This window comes from Gopherus evgoodei, chromosome 3 (genome assembly GCF_007399415.2).
Source record: "Gopherus evgoodei ecotype Sinaloan lineage chromosome 3, rGopEvg1_v1.p, whole genome shotgun sequence".
Classification (NCBI taxonomy): Eukaryota; Metazoa; Chordata; order Testudines; family Testudinidae; genus Gopherus; species Gopherus evgoodei.
Window position 1 is genome coordinate 128,228,451 of NC_044324.1, and position 20,492 is coordinate 128,248,942.

The window sequence follows — 20,492 nt, forward strand, 5'->3', positions numbered from 1 at the left end:
GTGCTAAATATTTTCTCTGTTCTCTTACTAGTTTTTCTTTTCGTTTCGCCTTAAAGAGGGCAACACTCACTATAATAGGTTTCTGTAGGATTATCAAGTAGTATCAGAGGGGTAACTGTGTTAGTCTGGATCTGTAAAAGCAGCAAAGAATCCTGTGGCACCTTATAGACTAACAGACGTTTTGGAGCATGAGCTTTTGTGCATGAATACCCACTTCGTCAGATGCATGTAGTGGAAATTTCCAGGGGCAGGTATATATATGCAAGCAAGCTAGAGATAACGAGGTTAGTTCAATCAGGGAGGATGAGGCCCTGTTCTAGCAGTTGAGGTGTGAAAACCAAGGGAGGAGAAACTGGTTTTGTAGTTGGCAAGCCATTCACAGTTTTTGTTTAATCCTGAGCTGATGGTGTCAAATTTGCAGATGAACTGAAGCTTAGCAGTTTCTCTTTGAAGTCTGGTCCTGATGTTTTTTTGCTGCAGGATGGCCATCTTAAGGTCTGCTATAGTGTGGCCAGGGAGGTTGAAGTGTTCTCCTACAGGTTTTTGTATATTGCCATTCCTAATATCTGATTTGTGTCCATTTATACTTTTCCGTAGAGACTGTCCAGTTTGGCCGATGTACATAGCAGAGGGGCATTGCTGGCATATGATGGCGTATATTGCATTGGTGGACGTGCAGGTGAATGAACCGGTGATGGTGTGGCTGATCTGGTCCTTTGATGGTGTCGCTGGTGTAGATATGTGGGCAGAGTTGGCATCAAGGTTTGTTGCATGGATTGGTTCCTGAGCTAGAGTTACTATGGTGCGGTGTGCAGTTACTGGTGAGAATATGTTTCAGGTTGGCAGGTTGTCTGTGGGCGAGGACTGGCCTGCCACCCAAGGCCTGTGAAAGTGTGGGATCATTGTCCAGGATAAGTTGTAGATCCCTGATGATGCGTTGGAGGGGTTTTAGCTGGGGACTGTATGTGATGGCCAGTGGAGTCCTGTTGGTATCTTTCTTGGGTTTGTCTGGCAGTAGGAGGCTTCTGGGTACACGTCTGGCTCTGTTGATCTGTTTCCTTATTTCCTCGTGCGGGTATTGTAGTTTTGAGAATGCTTGGTGGAGATTTTGTAGGTGTTGGTCTCTGTCTGAGGGGTTAGAGCAGATGCGGTTGTACCTCAGTGCTTGGCTGTAGGCAGTGGATCGTGTGATGTGCCCGGGATGGAAGCTGGAGGCATGAAGGTAGGCATAGCGGTCGGTAGGTTTTCGGTATAGGGTGGTGTTAATGTGACCATCACTTATTTGCACCATGGTGTCTAGGAAGTAGACCTCCCGTGTAGATTGGTCCAGGCTGACGTTGATGGTGGGGTGGAAGCCGTTGAAATCATGGTGGAATTTTTCCAGAGTCTCCTTCCCATGGGTCCAGATGATGAAGATGTCATCAATGTAGCGTAGGTAGAGAAGGGGCATGAGTGGACGAGAGCTGATGAAGCATTGTTCCAGGTCGGCCATAAAAATATTGGCATATTGTGGGGCCATGCGGGTGCCCATAGCGGTGCCACTGATCTGGAGATATATACTGTCAGCAAATTTGAAATAGTTGTGTGTGAGGATAAAGGCACAGAGCTCAGCAACCAGTTGTGCTGTGGCATAATCAGGGATACTGTTCCTGACAGTTTGTATTCCACATATGTGTGGGATGTTTGTGCAGAGAGCCTCTACATCCATGGTGGCTAGGATGGTGTTTTCTGGAAGGTCACCAATGCATTGTGGTTTCCTCAGGAAATCAGTGGTGTCACGAAGATAGCTGGGAGTGCTGGTGGCATAGGGTCTGAGTGGAGAGTCCCCATATCCAGACAGTCCTTCAGTGAGAGTGCCAATGCCCGAGATGATGGGGTGTCCATGATTTCTGGGTTTGTGGATCTTGGGTAGTAGATAGAAAAACCCTGGTCGGGGCTCTGAGGGTATGTTGATTTGTTCCGGTGTTAGTGTAGGGAGTGTCCTGAGTAGAAGGTACAGTTTCTTTGTGTATTTCTCAGTGGGATCTGAGGGAAGTGGCCTGTAGAATTTGGTATTGGAGAGTTGTCTGGTGGCCTCCTTTTGGTAGTCAGACCTGTTCATGATGACAACAGCACCTCCTTTATCAGCCTCTTTGATGATAATGTCAGGATGGTTTCTGAGGCTGTGGATGGCACTGCGTTCTGCACAACATAGGTTATGAGGCAAGCGATGTTGTTTTTCCACAATTTCTGCCTGTGCACATCGGCAGAAGCATTCAATGTACAGGTCCAGACTGTCATTTTGACCCTCAGGAAGAGTCCATGTGGAGTTCTTCTTCTTGTGTTGTTGGTGGGAGGGTACCTGTGTATCAGTGCGCTGTTCAGTGTCATCCTGAAAGTATTCTTTGAGTCAGAGATGGCGAAAGTAGGCTTCCAGATCGCCGCAAAACTGTATCATGTTGGTGGGGGTGGCAGGGCAGAAAGAGAGTCCCCAAGATAGGACAGACTTTTCTTCTGGGCTGAGTGTGTAGTTGGATAGATTGACGATATTGCTGGGTGGGTTGGGGGTACCCCGGTTGTGGCCCCATGTGGCAGGTAGGAGTTTAGACAGCTTACAGTCCTTTTTCCTTTGTAGAGAGGTGAAGTGAGTAATGTAGATCTCCTGTCTTATTTTAGTGAAGTCCGTTTGTATGGAAGTTTGGTTATTAATGAGAGTCTCCAGGTTGGAGAGCTCTTTTTTGATGTTTTCCTGTTTGCTGTATAGGATGCTGATCAGGTGCTTCCTCAGTTTCTTTGATAGAGTATGGCATAATCTCTCACTGTGGTCTCTGTAGTATGTAGATAGCAGTGGATTTTTTACCTTTAGTCCATTTGGTTTGATGTCCGTCCGTTTGCATTTGGAAAGGAAGATGATATCTGTCTGTATTTGTAACGTTTCCTCATGAGGTTGATGGATTTCCATTCCATACGGCTAAATGCAGTGCCTTGTATGGTGTCAAGTATCACAAGGGTAGCTGTGTTAGTCTGGAAGTAGTAGTGCTTTACACATGGAAGGAAGAGAGAGGAAATTGACTAGAATTCTAGTCAGTATTCTTCTTCTGCAGTCCTTCCACATGTGCAAAGCTTTATCTGCTAGATGCAAGGAAGAAACTTGAAGTTAAAGTACTACGATTAGTCATCTTCCTTCTGCTGCTAGCTTTCTACTCAAGAAGTTGACCTCAAATTAAAATACTAATAGTTTAAAGAGCAGCTCAACAAGTGACCTCAGCCTCCTTAGTTACCATGTTGTATATTAAATAAAAACATGACATTTTAATATTATTCATTTTAACAGTATAAAACTTTTAGGGTTATAATTATAACCCTAATGTTTATCCTCCAGCATACATGCTTAAAGGACTTATAACAGAAGCTGCTTTCAAATTTAAAAAACCTGAACAATTTTCAACTGTTAACTGTAATCCTAGCTCTTGCTATAACTGAAGAACTAAAGAGAAAATGCTTCTTTAACCATTTGGCATCACTTTAGGCCTGATCTTGCCCCAGCCCTTATGTACCAGCTTACCTTTATCTACATGAGTAGTCCCATAGACTACAGGGGCCTTAGGCATGTGTATAGATTCAAGTTTGTAGGGTCAAGGTCTCTATGTATAGCCAGTTTCACTGTTACCCAGTGACAGAGTCACATAGAAAGCGGGGCATTTCTACACATGGAGGGATATGAAGAACTTTCTTAAACAACAAAAAATGGGAAGACTCAGATCTAGCTAGGGCCTTTTTTTTTAAAAAAAAATAAGGTTTACTTTATTATATCATATTGGAAAATGGTCCTGTGCTACTAAAATGCTGTACAAACACAGACAATCTAGATTGCAATTTTGTTCTTCCTTCTTTTCAGCTATCACTAGCATTTGGGGAGAGGAATAGCTCAGTGGTTTGAGCATTGGTCTGCTAAATTCATGTGTGAGTTCAGTTCCTGAGGGGGTTGTTTAGAGAACTGGTGTAAAGATCTGCCTGGGGATCAGCCCTGCTTTGAGCAGGGAGTTGGACTAAAATCAGTGGTCCCCAAGCTTTTCATCTGGTGAGCGCCAGACAAAGGATCGTGGCAGCAGTCAAGCATCCACTGAAATGCTGCTGAATTTCTGTGGCATTTCAGCAATGACAACGCTTGTCAGTGGCAAGAGGTGTTGCTGCAGCATTTTGGCAGATGCTCCACCACTGCCAGGATGCAGGTGCATTTAGATGCCCCTGTGGGTGCCATGGTGCCCACAGGCACCACTGTTGGGGACTGCTGGACTAGTTCATCTCCTGTAGTCCCTTCCAACCCTAATATTCTATGATTCCTTCAAGGAAGGGCTGTCTGAAAAGGACACATCTCTTTTTAAATGCATTCATGACAATATCATTGCTGTACTAGAAAGTCAGTTTCACTTTATAATCATTTTAGCTTAGCTTCTGCCTCAAAGTTCATCTTGATCTTTAACAATTCTCCTCTGCCGTTTTTACAAACATTTTTCTCCCTCCTTCCCCACTAACCACATTTCAGCCCTCCTTAAGTACAGAATGAAATGCCTTGTTGCATTAATTACTAATGCACATAAATCTAATTTGATGTGGTATAACAGAGGCTCTAAATGGATAGCAGTAGCCTCTAATCGCGAAAGGCAAAACGTGGTGTTGATGAAAACATTGGAAAAGAGCACTGGACTTCTTCTGCTCAGTCTCGGTCACTGGTGCGTGTGAGCCATCCTTATTTCCAGACGGAAAGCACAGTGTGCCTGGTGCAGCAAACTACAATCCCAGGGCAGGCGCCAGGATGCAGTTCTTGCTCTGTTGTTCTTGGTCAAAATTCCCTCTTCTCTCGGGGTCAGTTAGTTTGTCTCCCCGCACACACACTGTGCCGGGGCGTGGTGCGGGAAATGCTGCCGAGGGATTCGTGAGCCTGCCACAGGAAATGTTAAGGGGGCGGGGCAGAAATTAAGTTTCTTCTCACATGAAATAATCTGGTCTCTGTCTCCTTCCCTTTGCCCCCCGCTTTCCCATCACACCCGCGGGGCTACAGAGCGAGCTCCCTGGGCAGTAACATGGGATGACGAACCCTCTTCTTTCTGCCCGCTGCCTGCAGTACTCAGCCTCCGCCTGCAGGAGGCGCAGGCCCCCAAGGGAGCAGGCGCTTTTGCCAGAGCGACGTTCTGGACGCCACCTCTATGGTCCCTGCTCTGCGAGGGCCGGGCTGGTGCGCGCGCGACCGCCAGGGGCCGCTCTGGCCGCCGCCGTCTCCGCTGCTCTCGGCTCCCCCGAGCTGCGCTGCCTGGAGCCCGGGTGTCCGCCATATTGGTGTCCGCGCTCTCTGTCTGTGCAGCTGCTGCGCCGTGTCCCTCCATCTCGTCCCAGCCAGGCCGGGCCCGCGAAGCCGGCGCCGCAGGGCGGGAAGCGGGGCGAGGAGGCCGAGCGGGGCAGGGAGGAGACGGAAACGAGCGGGCCACGGGTCCCGCGCCCCCTGCGCCACCCGCCATGGCGAGGAGGCCCGGCGGACCCTGAGAGAGACCAGCCCCCTCCCTGGCCCAGCCCAGCCGCCATCAGCGGAGACGAGCCGCCCGGCCCCTGCTTCTGCCTCAACATGGAGGCCGTGAAAGCCTTTAACAGCGAGGTCAGTAGCCGCTGCCGCGGATGGGCGCGGGTAGGGGAGAAGAGGCGCTCCTGGGCCTGGTCCCCTTCGCTGCGTGCGCGACTCGCCCGTCCGCCACCCCCGTGGGGCTGTGCCTGGGCAGCGCGGGGAGGAATCGTCCCTCCCCGGCTTCGGGTGGGCTTCGGGCTCCCCCTCGGCGGCGGCTGGGGGGGATCTCTCTGCCTTGGGGAGGAGGGACAGGGCATCTCCCCGGCTCTGACGGCAGGGGCGTGCCACTGCCAGGGAGAGGGCGCAGCGCGGAAATCCCGTCCTTGCCTATGGGGCCGGGGAGATGGACGGGGAGGGTCTGTGTGCAGATGGGATGGGGAGAATGGAAGGGAGATTTCTCCTTGGGAGGGGGAATGGTTGGTGGTGTCTAACTTCATATAGTGCTGTGGTGTTTATACTAAGAGGGAAGCGAATCCACTGGTTTCTCCAGGCCATGCAAGTCTCTCTCCTCCATTGAAGCTCTCGTGTTTCCTACCGCCCTTTCTGTCCGTTGTTACATACACATCCGCACACCTCAACACCCCTTAGACCGTGGTAGTCAATTATTTTTTGTCAGGAACCAAATTTCAGGGTCAAAGTCTAGACTTTAGAGAAAATAATAAAAAAAATACTAACAATGATTAAAAAAAAGTAAATAAAAAGATTTCGCTGTCCATTCAGAAGCATCTGGTGCTCCAGATTTCGCCCGCAGGCTGCCTATCGACTACCCACCCGCACCATAGACACTTTCAGGGATTCAATATTTAATCAGGGAATAATCTGAAGATTCAGAGGGTTTTCTTTGTAGCTGAGAAGTGGTATTTCTACTGCAGTTAAACCAGGCACAAATTTCCCAATCTTTGTTTCACAGCACTTACGTGGGATATCAAGACATCATCTACATTGGAAAAGGTCTCTAAATTGGCATCCGTCAGTCAAGGTGTTGAAGCAGTATCTCAAGTTTTTCTTTGAGGCCAGTAGCTAAAGGTGCAGTTAAAGTGCAGGGTCAGAGACTGAGTCACCTTTTTTTGCTCTTGGCCATTGCAGGAGTAGATAGTCAAGTTAAAAAGTTACATTTGTAATGAGGAAGGAAATTGAATTCCTGTTATGAGGCCAACAGGAGATTTGATTATTCATATTTGAAAGCTAATATGTAGTATTAGCTGTAATTTCCCATACCTGTTTACATACATGTAAGAAAAAAGTATGTGTGTATGTAATGGGTCTTTAAATCAGTGGCTCTCAACCTTTCCAGACTACTCTTTCGGGAGTCTGATTTGTCTTGCGTACCCGCAAGTTTCACCTCACTTTAAAAACTGCTTACACAATCAGACATAAAAATAAAGTCTCACAGCACACCATTATTGAAAAATTGCTTATTTTTACCATATAATTATAAAATAAATTGATTGGAATATAAATATTATACTTACATTTCTGTGTATAGTATATAGAACAGTATAAACAAGTCATTGTACAAAGTTTTAGTTTGTACTGACTTCACTAGTGCTTTTTATGTAGCATGTTGTGAAATCAGGCAAATATTTAGATGAGTTGAAGTATCCCGTGGAAGACCTCTGCGTACCCCTAGAGGTACTCGTATCCCTGTTTGAAAAACACTGTTTTAAATTGTTCAGAATGGTGTACTTATCAATTAAGACTGCATATTAGAGCAGGAATAGTCCATTATTTTTTGTGAAGGTCCAAATTTCTTGGTTAAGGTATAGTCAAGGTCCAGATTCCAGAGAAAATAAATAAAAATAATGTTAATAAGTAAATAAAAAGATTTTGGGGTCTATTCAAATGCTCTGGTGGTACAGATTTGCCAAGATCTGCCTACTAACTCCCCTAGTATTAGAGCAGAGGTGGCCAAATTGAGCTTGAGAAGAAACCAGAATTTACCAATGTATATTGCCAAAGAGCCACAGTAATGCATCAGCAGCCCCCCAGAAGCTCCCCCACCCTGCTCCCAGCGCATCCGAACCAATGATCAGTGCCTCCCCCTCCCTCCCTGCACCTTCCAATCAGCTGTTTCATGGTGTGCAGGAGGCTACGGGGTGGGGAGGAGCGAGGGCACTGCAGGCTCAGGGGAAGGGGTGGAGTGGGGGCAGGCCCTGGGGTAGAGCCAGGGGTTGAGCAGTGAGCACCTCTCCTGCCACCCGGCACATTGGAAAGTTGGCACCTGTAGCTCCAGCCCCAGAGTCGGTGCCTATACAAGGAGCCGCATATTGACTTTTGAAGTGCAGCATGTGGCTTCGGAGCCACAGGTTGGCCACCCTTTTATTAGATCCTGAAGCCTGTTGTCTTCTCCTGGTGTACGGATAAGCTATAGGTTTATTTAGTGAAGTAATTTAATACTTTTTAAATACAAGTAACAATTAAATTTGGTTTATGGTAGAGTGGAGTGCCCAGCAGATTACCGCTACCAACTAAAATTAGAATATAGATTTTTTGCAAAGTAGTTAGATCAGTGATTTTCAGCCAGGGGTATGTGTACCACTGGGGGTAGGTAGAGGTCTTCCAGGGGGTACATTAGCTCATCTACATATTTCCGTACCTTTATAACAGGCTACATAAAAAGCACTAGTGAAGTCAGTACAAACTAAAATTTCGTACAGGCAATGTCTTGTTTAAACTGCTCTATACACTGAAATGTAAATACAGTATTTATATTCCAATTTATGTATTTTATAATTATATGGTAAAAATGAGAAAGAAAGCAATTTTTCAATAATAGTGTGCTGTGACACTTTTGTACACCTCTTCCCCAATATAACGCAACCCGATAGAACACGAATTCCGATATAATGCGATAAAGCGGCGCTCCAGGGGAGGCAGGGCTGCGTGCTCCAGCGGACCAAAACAAGTTCAATATAACGTGGTTTCACCTATAACGCAGTAAGATGTTTTGGTTCCTGAGGACAGCGTTATATCAGGGTAGAGGTGTATTTTTATGTCTAATTATGTAAGTAGTTTTTAAGTGAGGTGAAACTTGGGGATATGCAAGACACACTAGATTCCTGAAAGGGGTATAGTAGTCCAGAAAGGTTGAGACAACTGAGTTAGAGAATATGGGAAAATATAGTTAGAAACAGTCAAATGGAATACATCTGATCTATGAGTATATTACCCATTACATAATTTAATGAACTTTAAATGGAGGAAATAGTAGTTTGACAATTGGGGTTGGGGAGAAATTTAAATTAGACACTAGAAATTGATTTCCAACTGAGTTTGTAGTCAGACTGTGTATATGTGTTGTAGGATGGGTAAAAGAGCATTGCTGCCATAAGAACAGTGTTATGTAAGAACACATTGATTTAGAATCGCTGCTCAAACACCCTTGGGACATATGAGCAAAAGTTTTCAATTTCATATTGAAAAACACAAACTCTACACAGCCAGCCAAATGAATACTCAAATATGGAGGCTTTGCTTCACAAAGCTTCTGTCTACAGCTATAAAGATTTAAATTGAGGGCTCTTTTAGAAAAGAAAGGCATGGGACTCGTGGGTTCTAAATTTAAAACCTTTGATGTAAAAGGGAATTTTGAGTGGACAAGAAATGAAGGATCAAGTCACAACATTTTAAATCAGTTGCCCTCCTCTGTTGTGAGCAGATATTGGTATTGGGGGTTGCTCAGTGTTTTTTTTTTCTGTTACATTTTAAACTATGCTTTTATAATTGAGCTTCAGGCATCACTGATAAGGGTATTCAAAAAATGTATTAACCAAAGCCCCGAACATTGGAATGAACTATAGAGGGGTGCAAAACACTTTGCATGATTTGGGCTTTGAACATAATCAATGCCAAAATCTATGGCAAAATCTGTGACTTTGGCCTCCCTCCCCTCTGCAGAATTTGGCACTGACTTCCTGTGCCTAAAGATGATGCGCTTTATAACTGGTTTTGAAGACACTTTTGGGAGGACTAAAAAGGAACATCTAAAATACTTGAATTTTGAATCTGTAAGCAGTGCTGCATTACTTTCAACACCTAACTCCTTAATATTTGTGGTAGTATACTAATTAAATTAATTATACTTCACGTTTAAAAAGTGCATTTTATTTATGTTTATATTTTAAGGTCACATTTATTTTCCCATCTTTGAGGTAGGTGTTTCTATTTTGGTCATATTGACTTAAAGTAGAGGCAGATGGGCAGCTGATGCCATGGGCTAAAATTGTAGAAGGATCTCAGAAATGCTTTCACTTCTGAAGTTTTGATAATAACTTTATATTGGTTTATGTAACTTACTGATTAAATTCAGGTGACAGCTCAGAAATAGAATTTAAACAAATATAAAATATTAGGTCCACTGGTCTAACACTTTTTAGTTGTGTGGTGTTTTTCTTTTTCTCACAGAGGAGGGAGTTGTATTTGGGTCTCAAATCAAAACCAAAATGAAAAGCGACTGTGCAAGCTTATAGTTTAACTTGACTTCACATGAGTGGAAGATCAATACATACAGTGGACAAGGTCTTATATTGCATGTATCTGGTTTTTCATTCAGCATTGAAGTGGTTAACAATGACATTAGATTTGATTAAAGAGAAATTTTTCGTTGGGTTTCTTTTGTTGTCCCTTTTGTTTGTTTTTAAGAGTGAAAGCCTTTTTCTGCAAATATTTCCTAGTTGAGTAATTTGTACTATTGTGAATAGTTGGATTTTAGTTAGAGGTGCTACTCATGATAGTAAGTGCACCATCTAGTAGTAAGTATTCACAGGCTCTGAAATCCCAAATCTTCATTAGAATACATGTGTAGATTTAAATGAAGAGTACACTTTTGTATCACAGTTATTTAAAACAACTTTGTAAAATCCTAGAAGTTTACCAAGTTACATAAAAAGCGTGCTCATCCACCCTTGATATGATGAAATAGCTAATGAGATTTTTACTTTCCGAACCAAGTTAATTTTCATAGCTTATGTCAACAGGAAAATAACATTTTGCAAGGCTAGTTTAAAATCAGTTTACCTTTCTCCTGCTGAGTTTCATATTTTCAACAATATATGCCCTCTACCTCATTTGACATCACTACTGCTTAAAGGATTGTTCTCCTTTGGGTGTTAGTTGTGGCACTGATGTTTCCTCTGAGACACAGAGGTCTCAGAGCCAGAACTTTTGGAAGAAAAAAATCTTTTAGTTTATTTTTAAAATATTGTCATTTATAATTTAAAGTCTAGGAAAGTATTTTGTTAGTCAAGATTTGAGATGTACTCAAGGCAAGCACACATACAAGGTTCCTGCAGCAAAAAGGATAATAATCAGAAACTGATTTATAGATTTATTTAAAAATATTATTTCAGTTCTACTTTTAAAGGGACTCATTCAACTGAAATCCTAGTAACTTTCCAACTATTAGTGGAAAGTAGTTTCAGGTACTATACTTGTTCCTGAGTTCCTCTGCAATTTTTGTGCTTTTACAATAACATACTCCTACTTTTAAAATATCTTTCTCCTCTATTGTTGAGTTTAAAAAAAAATCTACAGGAATGTGGGGAGCAGATGGGGAACTGACTAAGCAAGCATATGGTTAATTTTTCCCAAGTTAATAGTCCTACTGACTTATTAGGACTAACATGAATAAACTTCTGCATGTTGTCTATATTTGCAGGATTGGGGTCTAATTTACATAGAAAAATGAAAATGAGTATTCACAAATTACTGTTAAATGTGAATATAAATAAATAGTTTAATTTTTTCTCTATTTTTTTGGTAATACCGTATTACTTGTAAAAATAATTTCAGACAGAAGTATGATTTTTTTAAGTTGATTGTATCCCATTAAACATCAATTAACTTTAAAGCCCATATCCGCAAAACCGTAAAGAGGGTACTGCCCCACTCTGCTTTTTTCTACAACCAAGCCTAGAACCTGTGTACTTAATATTTGTAAACCTCTCTAACTTAGGGTTCACACACAGAGACATGGCTATGACTTTATCTCTTTCTACTTCCTTTTCTAAAATCTCACTGCCTATGCATGCTGTTTTGTTGGCTTGTTTGTTTTTCTTTGTATTAAAAATAATCCCCAAAGCTTGTCTGTTTAATGTGGGAAAATCATTAAAAGTTGCTTATCCTTTCTCAGCACATTTTAAAAAAATGAAGGTAAGTAATTTGAATTTACAAACCCTCACTCTGCTCCTTTAGGATGGCTCTAGTATTGAAATTGTGTAAAAGGGTAGCTGTAGCAAAACCGAAAACTATTGGTGTTGGATGTTTGATGTTTTGGAAAATCAATTCTAAAAACATCTTTTCCTCCATGATAATTGGCCTTCCACTTGTTGCACCCGCAATTTGTGGAATGGTTAACTTCTAATCGTAAAGTGTGGTTGATTGTGTCACTTTGTCAACTATCATATTGTTCCGCTTATTGGGGGAGCTAAATGTGAAAAGTACACTGTCAACTTAAAAATTACACTCGTTTGAATTGTTTTAAGTACTGTTACTACAAGTAACCTAAGATTACTAAAACTAAAAAAATTAGATATTTTTTCAGAATTTTTTTCATTTGTCAATGCTTTGTGTAGACAGTATCGCTATTTTTCCCTGTTGTTTTGTGTGTGTTTGTGGGGTTTTTTTTTCCAGACAGCTAAAGGGGAGAAAAATGTACAACAGGAAACCATAAATATTATCAAAAAGACTCCGTGGTAGGAATAACACCTGGAGATAGTTCTGATTAATTTATCTTAAACTATTTCAAGCTAATTGTACATTTAAAGCGAAGTATAATGAGATTAAGGAATCCTATCATATGGTTTGGTTGCATCATGGCGTGGACTCTATTCTGTCTTTTTTGATTATCTTTACCTAAAAATATATTTTCAATAACAATCAGTCCTACAGTCCTAAGTTTAGAAGTGTGTTTGACCGACACATACTTCAAGTAATTTAGATGCTGTGCATAGCTTCTAAATCCCTTCTTATGTACCTCCTGGTCTCTGATAGACCTTTTGGAAAAGAATCATGATTATAATCATGTAAAAGACCTCAGTTTTGAGGGTCCAGTACTTATTAGCAATAAAAATTATAGACCTTATGTAGTTCATCATCTTAAGATGAAGTCTTGAACAGCCTATGGTTTGGCCAAAGGGAGCACTAAGTAAGGGGGGATGCTGGGGGATGGTGAAGGAAATGCAGTCATCACACCATAATGATTATTTTTCAAAATCATGAACAAAATGCACACAGTGAATTTGTTGTTAATTACTTGCTAGTTAATCATTTGCCTGTATATAGCATTTTTGGTTCAGTAACTGTTGATAAATCTCTGAGTATGTTTCCTTAAACATGAATTTTCTTAGCTTTTTTGGTTTTCAGTGATGCAATGCTTTCTCCATGCTTTAGATGGAGGTGTTAAGAACCCCTGCTTTTGCCATGTTTTCTCACATGATGCAGTCTTTCTTCTGTCAACACCTCCACTGTACCCTGGACTAGTCATGAGTTTTCTGCAGTGCTATTGTAATTAAAAAATAAAAATTCAGACTCCCCGCCCCCTCAGAATTTTAGAAAGATAAAAATCACGTCCCAGCTAAACCTATGGAAGTAAGCAGCTGTCAGATTATTTTTGGATGGTCTTTTATGTATATTACACTAGAAAACTGAATGAATGCACATATAACTGTGAAAACTTAAATCATGAATTGAACTTTGCTGTACATTTAATGCTGAAGTCTAGAAAGCACTGAAGTAACTTGTTTACAAATGGAAGCCAAGTGATGATGAAGAAACTTAAGTTAGAGCCTGAAAAATACACTAAGTAGGGAATGATACAATGTGTCGGGGAAGGGGAGCCAGTGGTGCCCATGGGCAGAGATAAACCCAGAGCCTTTTGAGAACTGTTTTTATGTGTGGGGAGGGTACAGATTTGCTTCCCACCAAGACATTATTCTTAGACCCTGCTGCAGAGTTTAATCTTTTGAGTTGATGTATCAGGCACATCTGGAGAATGCTGCTTTGGCTGCTGAGAAAGCAAGGAGTTCCACATTTGTCCCCTCAGTCTGCCTACTGTGAAAAGTTGAATTTACCACTCTTCTACATCCTCTGCTTTCTAGAGAGAGGAACTCCACTTTCTTCTCCAACTGATGTGTGTTGATCTTTTTTGTCTTTTCTTCCTTGCCTCCTTCCTTTTGCTTGCTGCTGCTGCTGCTCAGTTTTTTGTAGCAGAATGAGATTAAAGCTTTTGATAATTTTAGCTGCTGCTCCATAATCAGTAGAAAGAGTGAAACCAGTTAAATTCTTGTATATTTCATAGTTGAAAGATTGATGAAACTTTGGACAACAGACACACAGTCTGTCCTCTGCTGGTTGTAGTGGGTGTGGAAAAGGAACATCTTTTATCTCTCTCACCCCATTGCAGAGTGCTCCTTCAGTAGGAGAGGGCAGTCTATCTCTGTGCTATCCGTAACTTTCACCTGAGGTGAACTGAAATGTAACGAATCTGATCAGTTTCACTCTTGCTTGCTCAGAATACATGAGGTAGCGGTAGCTACACAGATCAGATTCTTGGAAATGTCATTCTGCTGCCTCCACAGCAGCAGCAGCAGAGGTGCATTGGCACTTGACCACTTTCCAGATAAACTTCCAAGGTTGTCATAGGGGGATGGGAGAGGAAAGCTATTTTTTCTTCAAGATATAGTAAATGTTCAATTCTTCCACTCTAAGGCCATGTCTACATCTAAAATTTTGCAGCGCTGGTTGTTACAGCTGTATTAGTACAGCTGTATAGGGCCAGCGCTGCAGAGTGGCCACACTTACAGTAACCAGCGCTGCAAGTGGTGTTAGATGTGGCCACACTGCAGCGCTGTTGGGCGGCTTCAAGGGGGGTTCGGGGAACGAGAGAGCAAACCGGGAAAGGAGACCAGCTTCGCTGCGGTTTGCTCTCGCGTTCCCCGAACCACCCTGCAAACCGCAGGGAAGGAGACCTGCTTGCTCGGGGGTTCGGGGAACGAGAGAGCAAACCGGGAAAGGAGACCAGCTTCGCCGCGGTTTGCTCTCGCGTTCCCCGAACCACCCTGCAAACCGCAGGGAAGGAGACCTGCTTGCTCGGGGGTTCGGGGAACGAGAGAGCAAACCGGGAAAGGAGACCAGCTTCGCCGCGGTTTGCTCTCGCGTTCCCCGAACCACCCTGCAAACCGCAGGGAAGGAGACCTGCTTGCTCGGGGGTTCGGGGAACGAGAGAGCAAACCGGGAAAGGAGACCAGCTTGATTACCAGAGGCTTCCTCAGGTATGCTGGGATACCTGCTTATTCCACGGAGGTCAAGAAAAGCGCTGGTAAGTGTCTATACTTGATTACCAGCGCTGGATCACCAGCGCTGGATCCTCTACACCCGAGACAAAACGGGAGTACGGCCAGCGCTGCAAACAGGGAGTTGCAGCGCTGGTGGTGCCCTGCAGATGTGTACACCTCCTAAGTTGCAGCGCTGTAACTCCCTCACCAGCGCTGCAACTTTCTGATGTAGACAAGCCCTCAGACTTGTTCTTGGTCTTCCATCTCTTGGTACTACCCATGATTACTTCAGGAGGTCTGACTTGTATTCAGGACCTGCAGTTTTTCTTTCTCTAAGAACAATGACAGTGGTATCATATCCAGTAATCAAAACGCCCATATAAAGCAAAGTATTATTTATTTAGAATAAACGCATTTCAGAGAAAGCAGATCCAAAAACACACTGCAAGTGTGTCACAGTCTTGAACTTAGTTAGTAATTGTATGTGCATTATCTCCTTTTGCTCTGTGTGTGTGTTCCTTCCACATCTCTTTCCCTTACTCCTGAATTGCTTCTGTGCTGTTTTCTTCTATGCGCAATGCTTCCGCAGTAGCACATGCAGGACAGCAGAGTTAATCTGATATAATTCTACAGTTTTGTTTAATAGCTTCTACTGCACCAAAGTGTCCTGTGCACGAACAGTATGGGCCTCAGCTGCTGCTGCTGCTGAATTAGTTCGATGTTCAGGAGCAGATATATACTTGGTCCTTGCTAGTGCTGCTGACTAAGGAAGAAAAAGTTCTAATAGAAGAACTTATAAAATGTGGAGGAGATGAAAGGAGGAAAGAATTGCAGTATTCTGATGATACTGCATCAAAATTAACACCCTGTAAAATGTTGCCCATTGCCTATCCATCTCATTGTGTTTGGTTTTCATACTCTTTGTTTATTTTTAAATCTTTATGGACATAAATATCAACAAAATATTGGATATATTTTTTTTCCTAATTGGGTATTTATTACGTTCCCAATTTTAATAAAACCTGAGATAGTCTTCATATCAAGATCTTAAGAAATCTGAACTTCACTTTTTTCTTTTGTTAAGTATTGTATTTGTGATGTCATTCACCCTAACAGAAACAAAGAAATATAAAATTCAGATTTCTGAGCCCTTAGGGAAGTGATGTTAAAAATGCATTATTAACTAGTTTTTAAAATAGCATCAATATATTATACCATTTCCTGTCTTGGAAACTAACAGACAGAATCTCTAAGTTTGGCTTTTTTTGGCCTTTTCAAAAAAAATATGTTTGTCATTTACGGGGTCCTTCCATAAAGAGAATGTTTGTGATGCTAAATCAGAAGAAAATGGTTTTGATGTTTGCTATTGTCAGGTAATAAAAAATAAGATATTTAACTGGCTTGGGCATTGTATGTACAGGACATTTTAGTCATTCATAACCATACAGTGGTGTAGCTGCATCAGTGAAAACTCTTACTGTAGACTGACAACGCCAGTGTAAATATTGCTTAAAATTAGCATTTTAAATTGTTGTTTGAAATCAGGATCCTCCATTTGTAATGAAATGAGGATGTCAAACAGCATCTAGTAGAGATAAATATTTTAAAATTAGCAGGCCTGGGTAACTTGCACCCAAGAGCCCTAAAAGAGTTGGGTGAAGAGATATCTGGCCTGCTGATAGATTTTAATAAATCTTGGAATACAAAGTAAATTCCAGAACATTAGGAGAGTGCTTAATGTGCCAGTATTCAAAAAGGGCATGAGGGATGACCCAGGCAATTATAGGGCAATTAGCTGGACATCAGTCCAATGCAAAATTAATGGAAAAGCCAATATAGGATTCAATCTATAAAGAATGAAAAAATGAGAGTACAGTTAATGCTAGCTATCATGATTTTTGGAAAGTAGATTTTGTCAAATAAACCTGACTTCATTTTGTTAATGAGATTATCAGTTAGATGTAATATACTTAAACGACTGTAAAGAGTTTGTCTTAGTACCACATAACTTTCTGATTAAAAAGAAACACTATATAATATCAAAGCACAAGTTCAAAGGACTGAGAACTGACTAACAGAGATCTCAAAGAAAGTTATCAATAGGGAGGATCGTCATTGAATGGGGATGTTTCTAGTAAAAGTCCGCAGAGATTGATAACAGGCCAGATGGTACTCAACATTTTTATTAATGATGTTTTTTATTTTTAATAAAAAAAATTACGGATAATACAGTTTATGGATGATTCAAAGATAGTGATACAGAATAATGAGGAAAAGGCAGTCAGAGTGACTTTTATCGCTTGATAAGCTGGGCTCATTCAAACAGTGTTTTTTAACACAGACAAATACAAGGACAACATCAAGGACAGGACTGTCAAACTATTAAAAATAATCACAATTGTGAGATTAAAAAAATTGCGATTAATCACAGTTTTAATTGCATTGTTAAACAATGATAAAACACCAATTTAAATTTATTATAAGTATTTTGGATGTTTTTCTACGTTTTCAAATATATTGATTTCAGTTACAGTGCAAAATACAAAGTGGTATGTTGCTCACTATAATATTTTTAATTACAAATATTTGCACCATAAAAAAGATAAAAGAAATAGTATTTTTCAGTTCACCACATACAGTTACCGTAGTGGAATCTCTTTATTGTGAAAGTGCAACTTAGAAATGAAGAAATTTTTTTTACATAACTGCACTAAAAAACAAAATAATGTGAAACTTTAGAGCTTACAAGTCGAAGCATGAAGGGACAGTTTTACATTGTTTTGTTTTTGAGTGTAGTTGTGAAAAAATGTTTATCATATTTGGAACATAAATACCTTGCAATGCCGGCTACAACAGTGCCATGCAAGCGCCTGTTCTCACTATCAAGTGACATTGTAAATAAGATGTAGGCAGCATTATCTCCCATAAATGTAAACAAACTAGTTTGCTTTAGTGATTGGTTGAACAAAAAGTAGGACTGAGTGAACTTGTAGGTTCTAGAGTTTCGTCCTGGGGGAATTCTGCACCAAAAATTTAAAAATTCTGCGCACAGTATTTTCAGATTCTGCAAAATTCTGCGTATTTTGTCAATATAATGATACCAGTTTCAATTATTTTTGGTCATTTATTTCAAAATACCTGTCAGCAAATGTGTCTGTAACAATACAGACAACAAAAAAGATTCAGGAAATATTTTTTACAAATAGATTCCTTACTAGGCATATTAATACAGAACTCTGAGTAATAATTCATTTAAACTGTAATACAGAACTGTATTTCCCGCACCCCTCAGAAACCGTGCAAAGGGTTGGAGGAGTCAGGGGTAACGGAGGAGCTGAGGGAGAGGGAAGTAATTGCTGGGAAGGAACCTGGGTGTGAACTTGGAGTGTTGTAGGGTAGGATAGGAAAAGTATGGAACAGGTTTTTTTGGGGGGTGGAGGGATGGGAAGGAATTGTTAGGGAGCTTCCCCCGTGCAGATCCTGGCTGACCCCTAGCCTCTCACATTCAGTCAGGCACCATCTGCCCCTGTCTACATGTGTTCCTGCACCCTCATGTGTACTTGCACCCCCAGTCTACATGTGTCCCTCACCCACTCCCCCATCCCCATGTCACCCTGCACCCCCTCCCTCTGTCCCCATCTGTCTCTCTGCCCCCACTCAGCTATCCCCTATCCCTGTGTGGCCCTGCACCTCCTCCCCAGTCCCAGTCCGGCCCTGCACCTCCACTCCCATTCAGTCCCTGCTCCAGTTTGTCCTTCTCCACTAGCCCTTGTGAAACCACTGTCTGACCCCGCCCCCAGCAGCCCCATGATATCTGACACCCCCCTTCCCCCCAGTATTCCCCATCTCCTGACCTGGCCTGACAGTTGCAGTGAACGAGGTAGGCTCTTTTTCTTCCCTAGCTGGCCAGGAGCTGCTGCTCTGTTCTATTGCCACAGCGCCCTCTGGTGGGCAAAGGGCCTAACTGCAGCAACTTTCTGGCAGAAACTTTTTTTCCTATGCAAAAACTTTCAGCAACACACTGCTTGTTAATTAAGCATGCACGCAGTGGCACAGAATTCCCCTGGGAGTCAGTTTTACATTGTTTTGTTTTTGAGTGTAGTTATGAAAAAAATCATTCTACATTTGTAAGTTTGAATTTTTACAATAAAGAGATTGCACTATAGTATTTGTATGAGGTGAATTGAAAAATACCATTTATTTTATCTTTTTTCCAATGCAAATATTTGTAATAAAAAATAATATAAAGTGAGCACCATGCACTTTGTATTCTGTGTTGTAATTGAAATCAACATATTTTAAAATGCAATAAAACCCAAAAATATTTATAATAAATTTAAATTGGTATTCTGTTATTGTTTAACAGTGCAATTAAAACTGCAATTAGTCATGACTATTTTTTAACTTAGTTAATTTGTTTTGTATTAATCGCTTGCGTTAACTGCGATTAATTGACAGCCCTAATGTAGGAACAAAGACTGTAGACTGTTCCTACAGAATGGGGGACTATATCCTAGAAAACAGTAACTCTGAAAAGGATTTAGGTGTCATAGTGAGAAAGCAATTCATTTTGAGCATGAACTGAACATGAGCTCTTGGTGCAATGCTGTGGCAAAAAAGGTTTAGTGCGAGCCTTGGATGTATAAACAGTGGAGTAGGGAGATTATTTCCCCACTATATATGGCATTGGTGAGACTGATAGTAGAATACTGTGTATAGTTCTCATGCCCACATTTTTTAAAATTTATTTTGAAAAATTGGAGAGGATGCAGAAACGAGCCACGAAAACGATTTGAGGACTGGGATAAATGCCTTTACCGCAAGACTTAAAGAACTTAATCTGTTTATCAGGGGTAGCCGTGTTAAGCTGTATCCACAAAAACAACAAGGAGTCTGGTGGTATCTTAAAGACTAACAGATTTATTTGGGCATAAGCTTTCGTGGGTAAAAAACCTCACTTCTTCAGATATGTTGCATCTAAAGAAGTGAGATTTTTTACCCATGAAAGCTTATGCCCAAATAAATCTGTTAGTCTTAAAGTGCCACTGGACTCCTTGTTGTTCTAATTTATTTAGTTTATCAAAAAAGGAGACTTGAGCGGTGAGTTGATTACAGTGTGTACGTTCATGGGGAGAAAATACTGGTTACTAATTTGGTCTGAAGTCTAATAGAGAAAGGTATAACAAAAGCCAGTGGCTGCAAATTGAAGCCAAGCACATTCTAATTAGAAATTAGGCATTCTTTTTCAGTGGTGAGTTTGATTAACCATTGAACCAAACTACCAAGGAAATAGTGTGTTCTCCTTTTTGGAAGATATTCTTTAGCCAAACACAATTATTGAGCTCAATACAGAAGTAACTTGGTAAAAATCTATGGCCTATGAGATATAGGTGGTCAGATTAGATGATCTAATGGTCCTTTCTGGTCTTAAAAATCTATGAATGATTAAAATCGATTATTTAAATTGTCTTTATTTTGATCGGCTCACACTGAATAGTCCTGGTGCAGTTAATACGAACATGCAATCACAGAGTTGCACATTCAGATAAAAAATCCACACTCTTTGAAGCTGCGTAAACCAGAGTTCATGCTACTTTTAAAAAAAATATATGGCCTTTTCAAAT

The 20,492-nt window shown here is 41.3% G+C and overlaps 1 protein-coding gene across 6 annotated transcripts in view; it reads left to right on the top strand.

The window, feature by feature from the left end:
• Positions 1–5,265: 5,265 nt before the first annotated feature.
• Positions 5,266–20,492, top strand: part of SCAF8 (SR-related CTD associated factor 8) — a 240,754-nt gene continuing 225,527 nt past the window's right edge. For 4 of the 6 annotated variants that reach the window (XM_030556629.1, XM_030556628.1, XM_030556627.1 and 1 more), the window contains exon 1: positions 5,266–5,629. In XM_030556629.1, the coding sequence (XP_030412489.1) occupies positions 5,600–5,629 (30 nt within the window). In that variant the 5' untranslated portion in view covers positions 5,266–5,599. Of the gene's footprint in view, positions 5,630–6,528; positions 6,548–6,572; positions 6,623–20,492 lie in introns of those variants that run through there. The other 2 variants (XM_030556633.1, XM_030556632.1) reach the window with 2 other exon arrangements.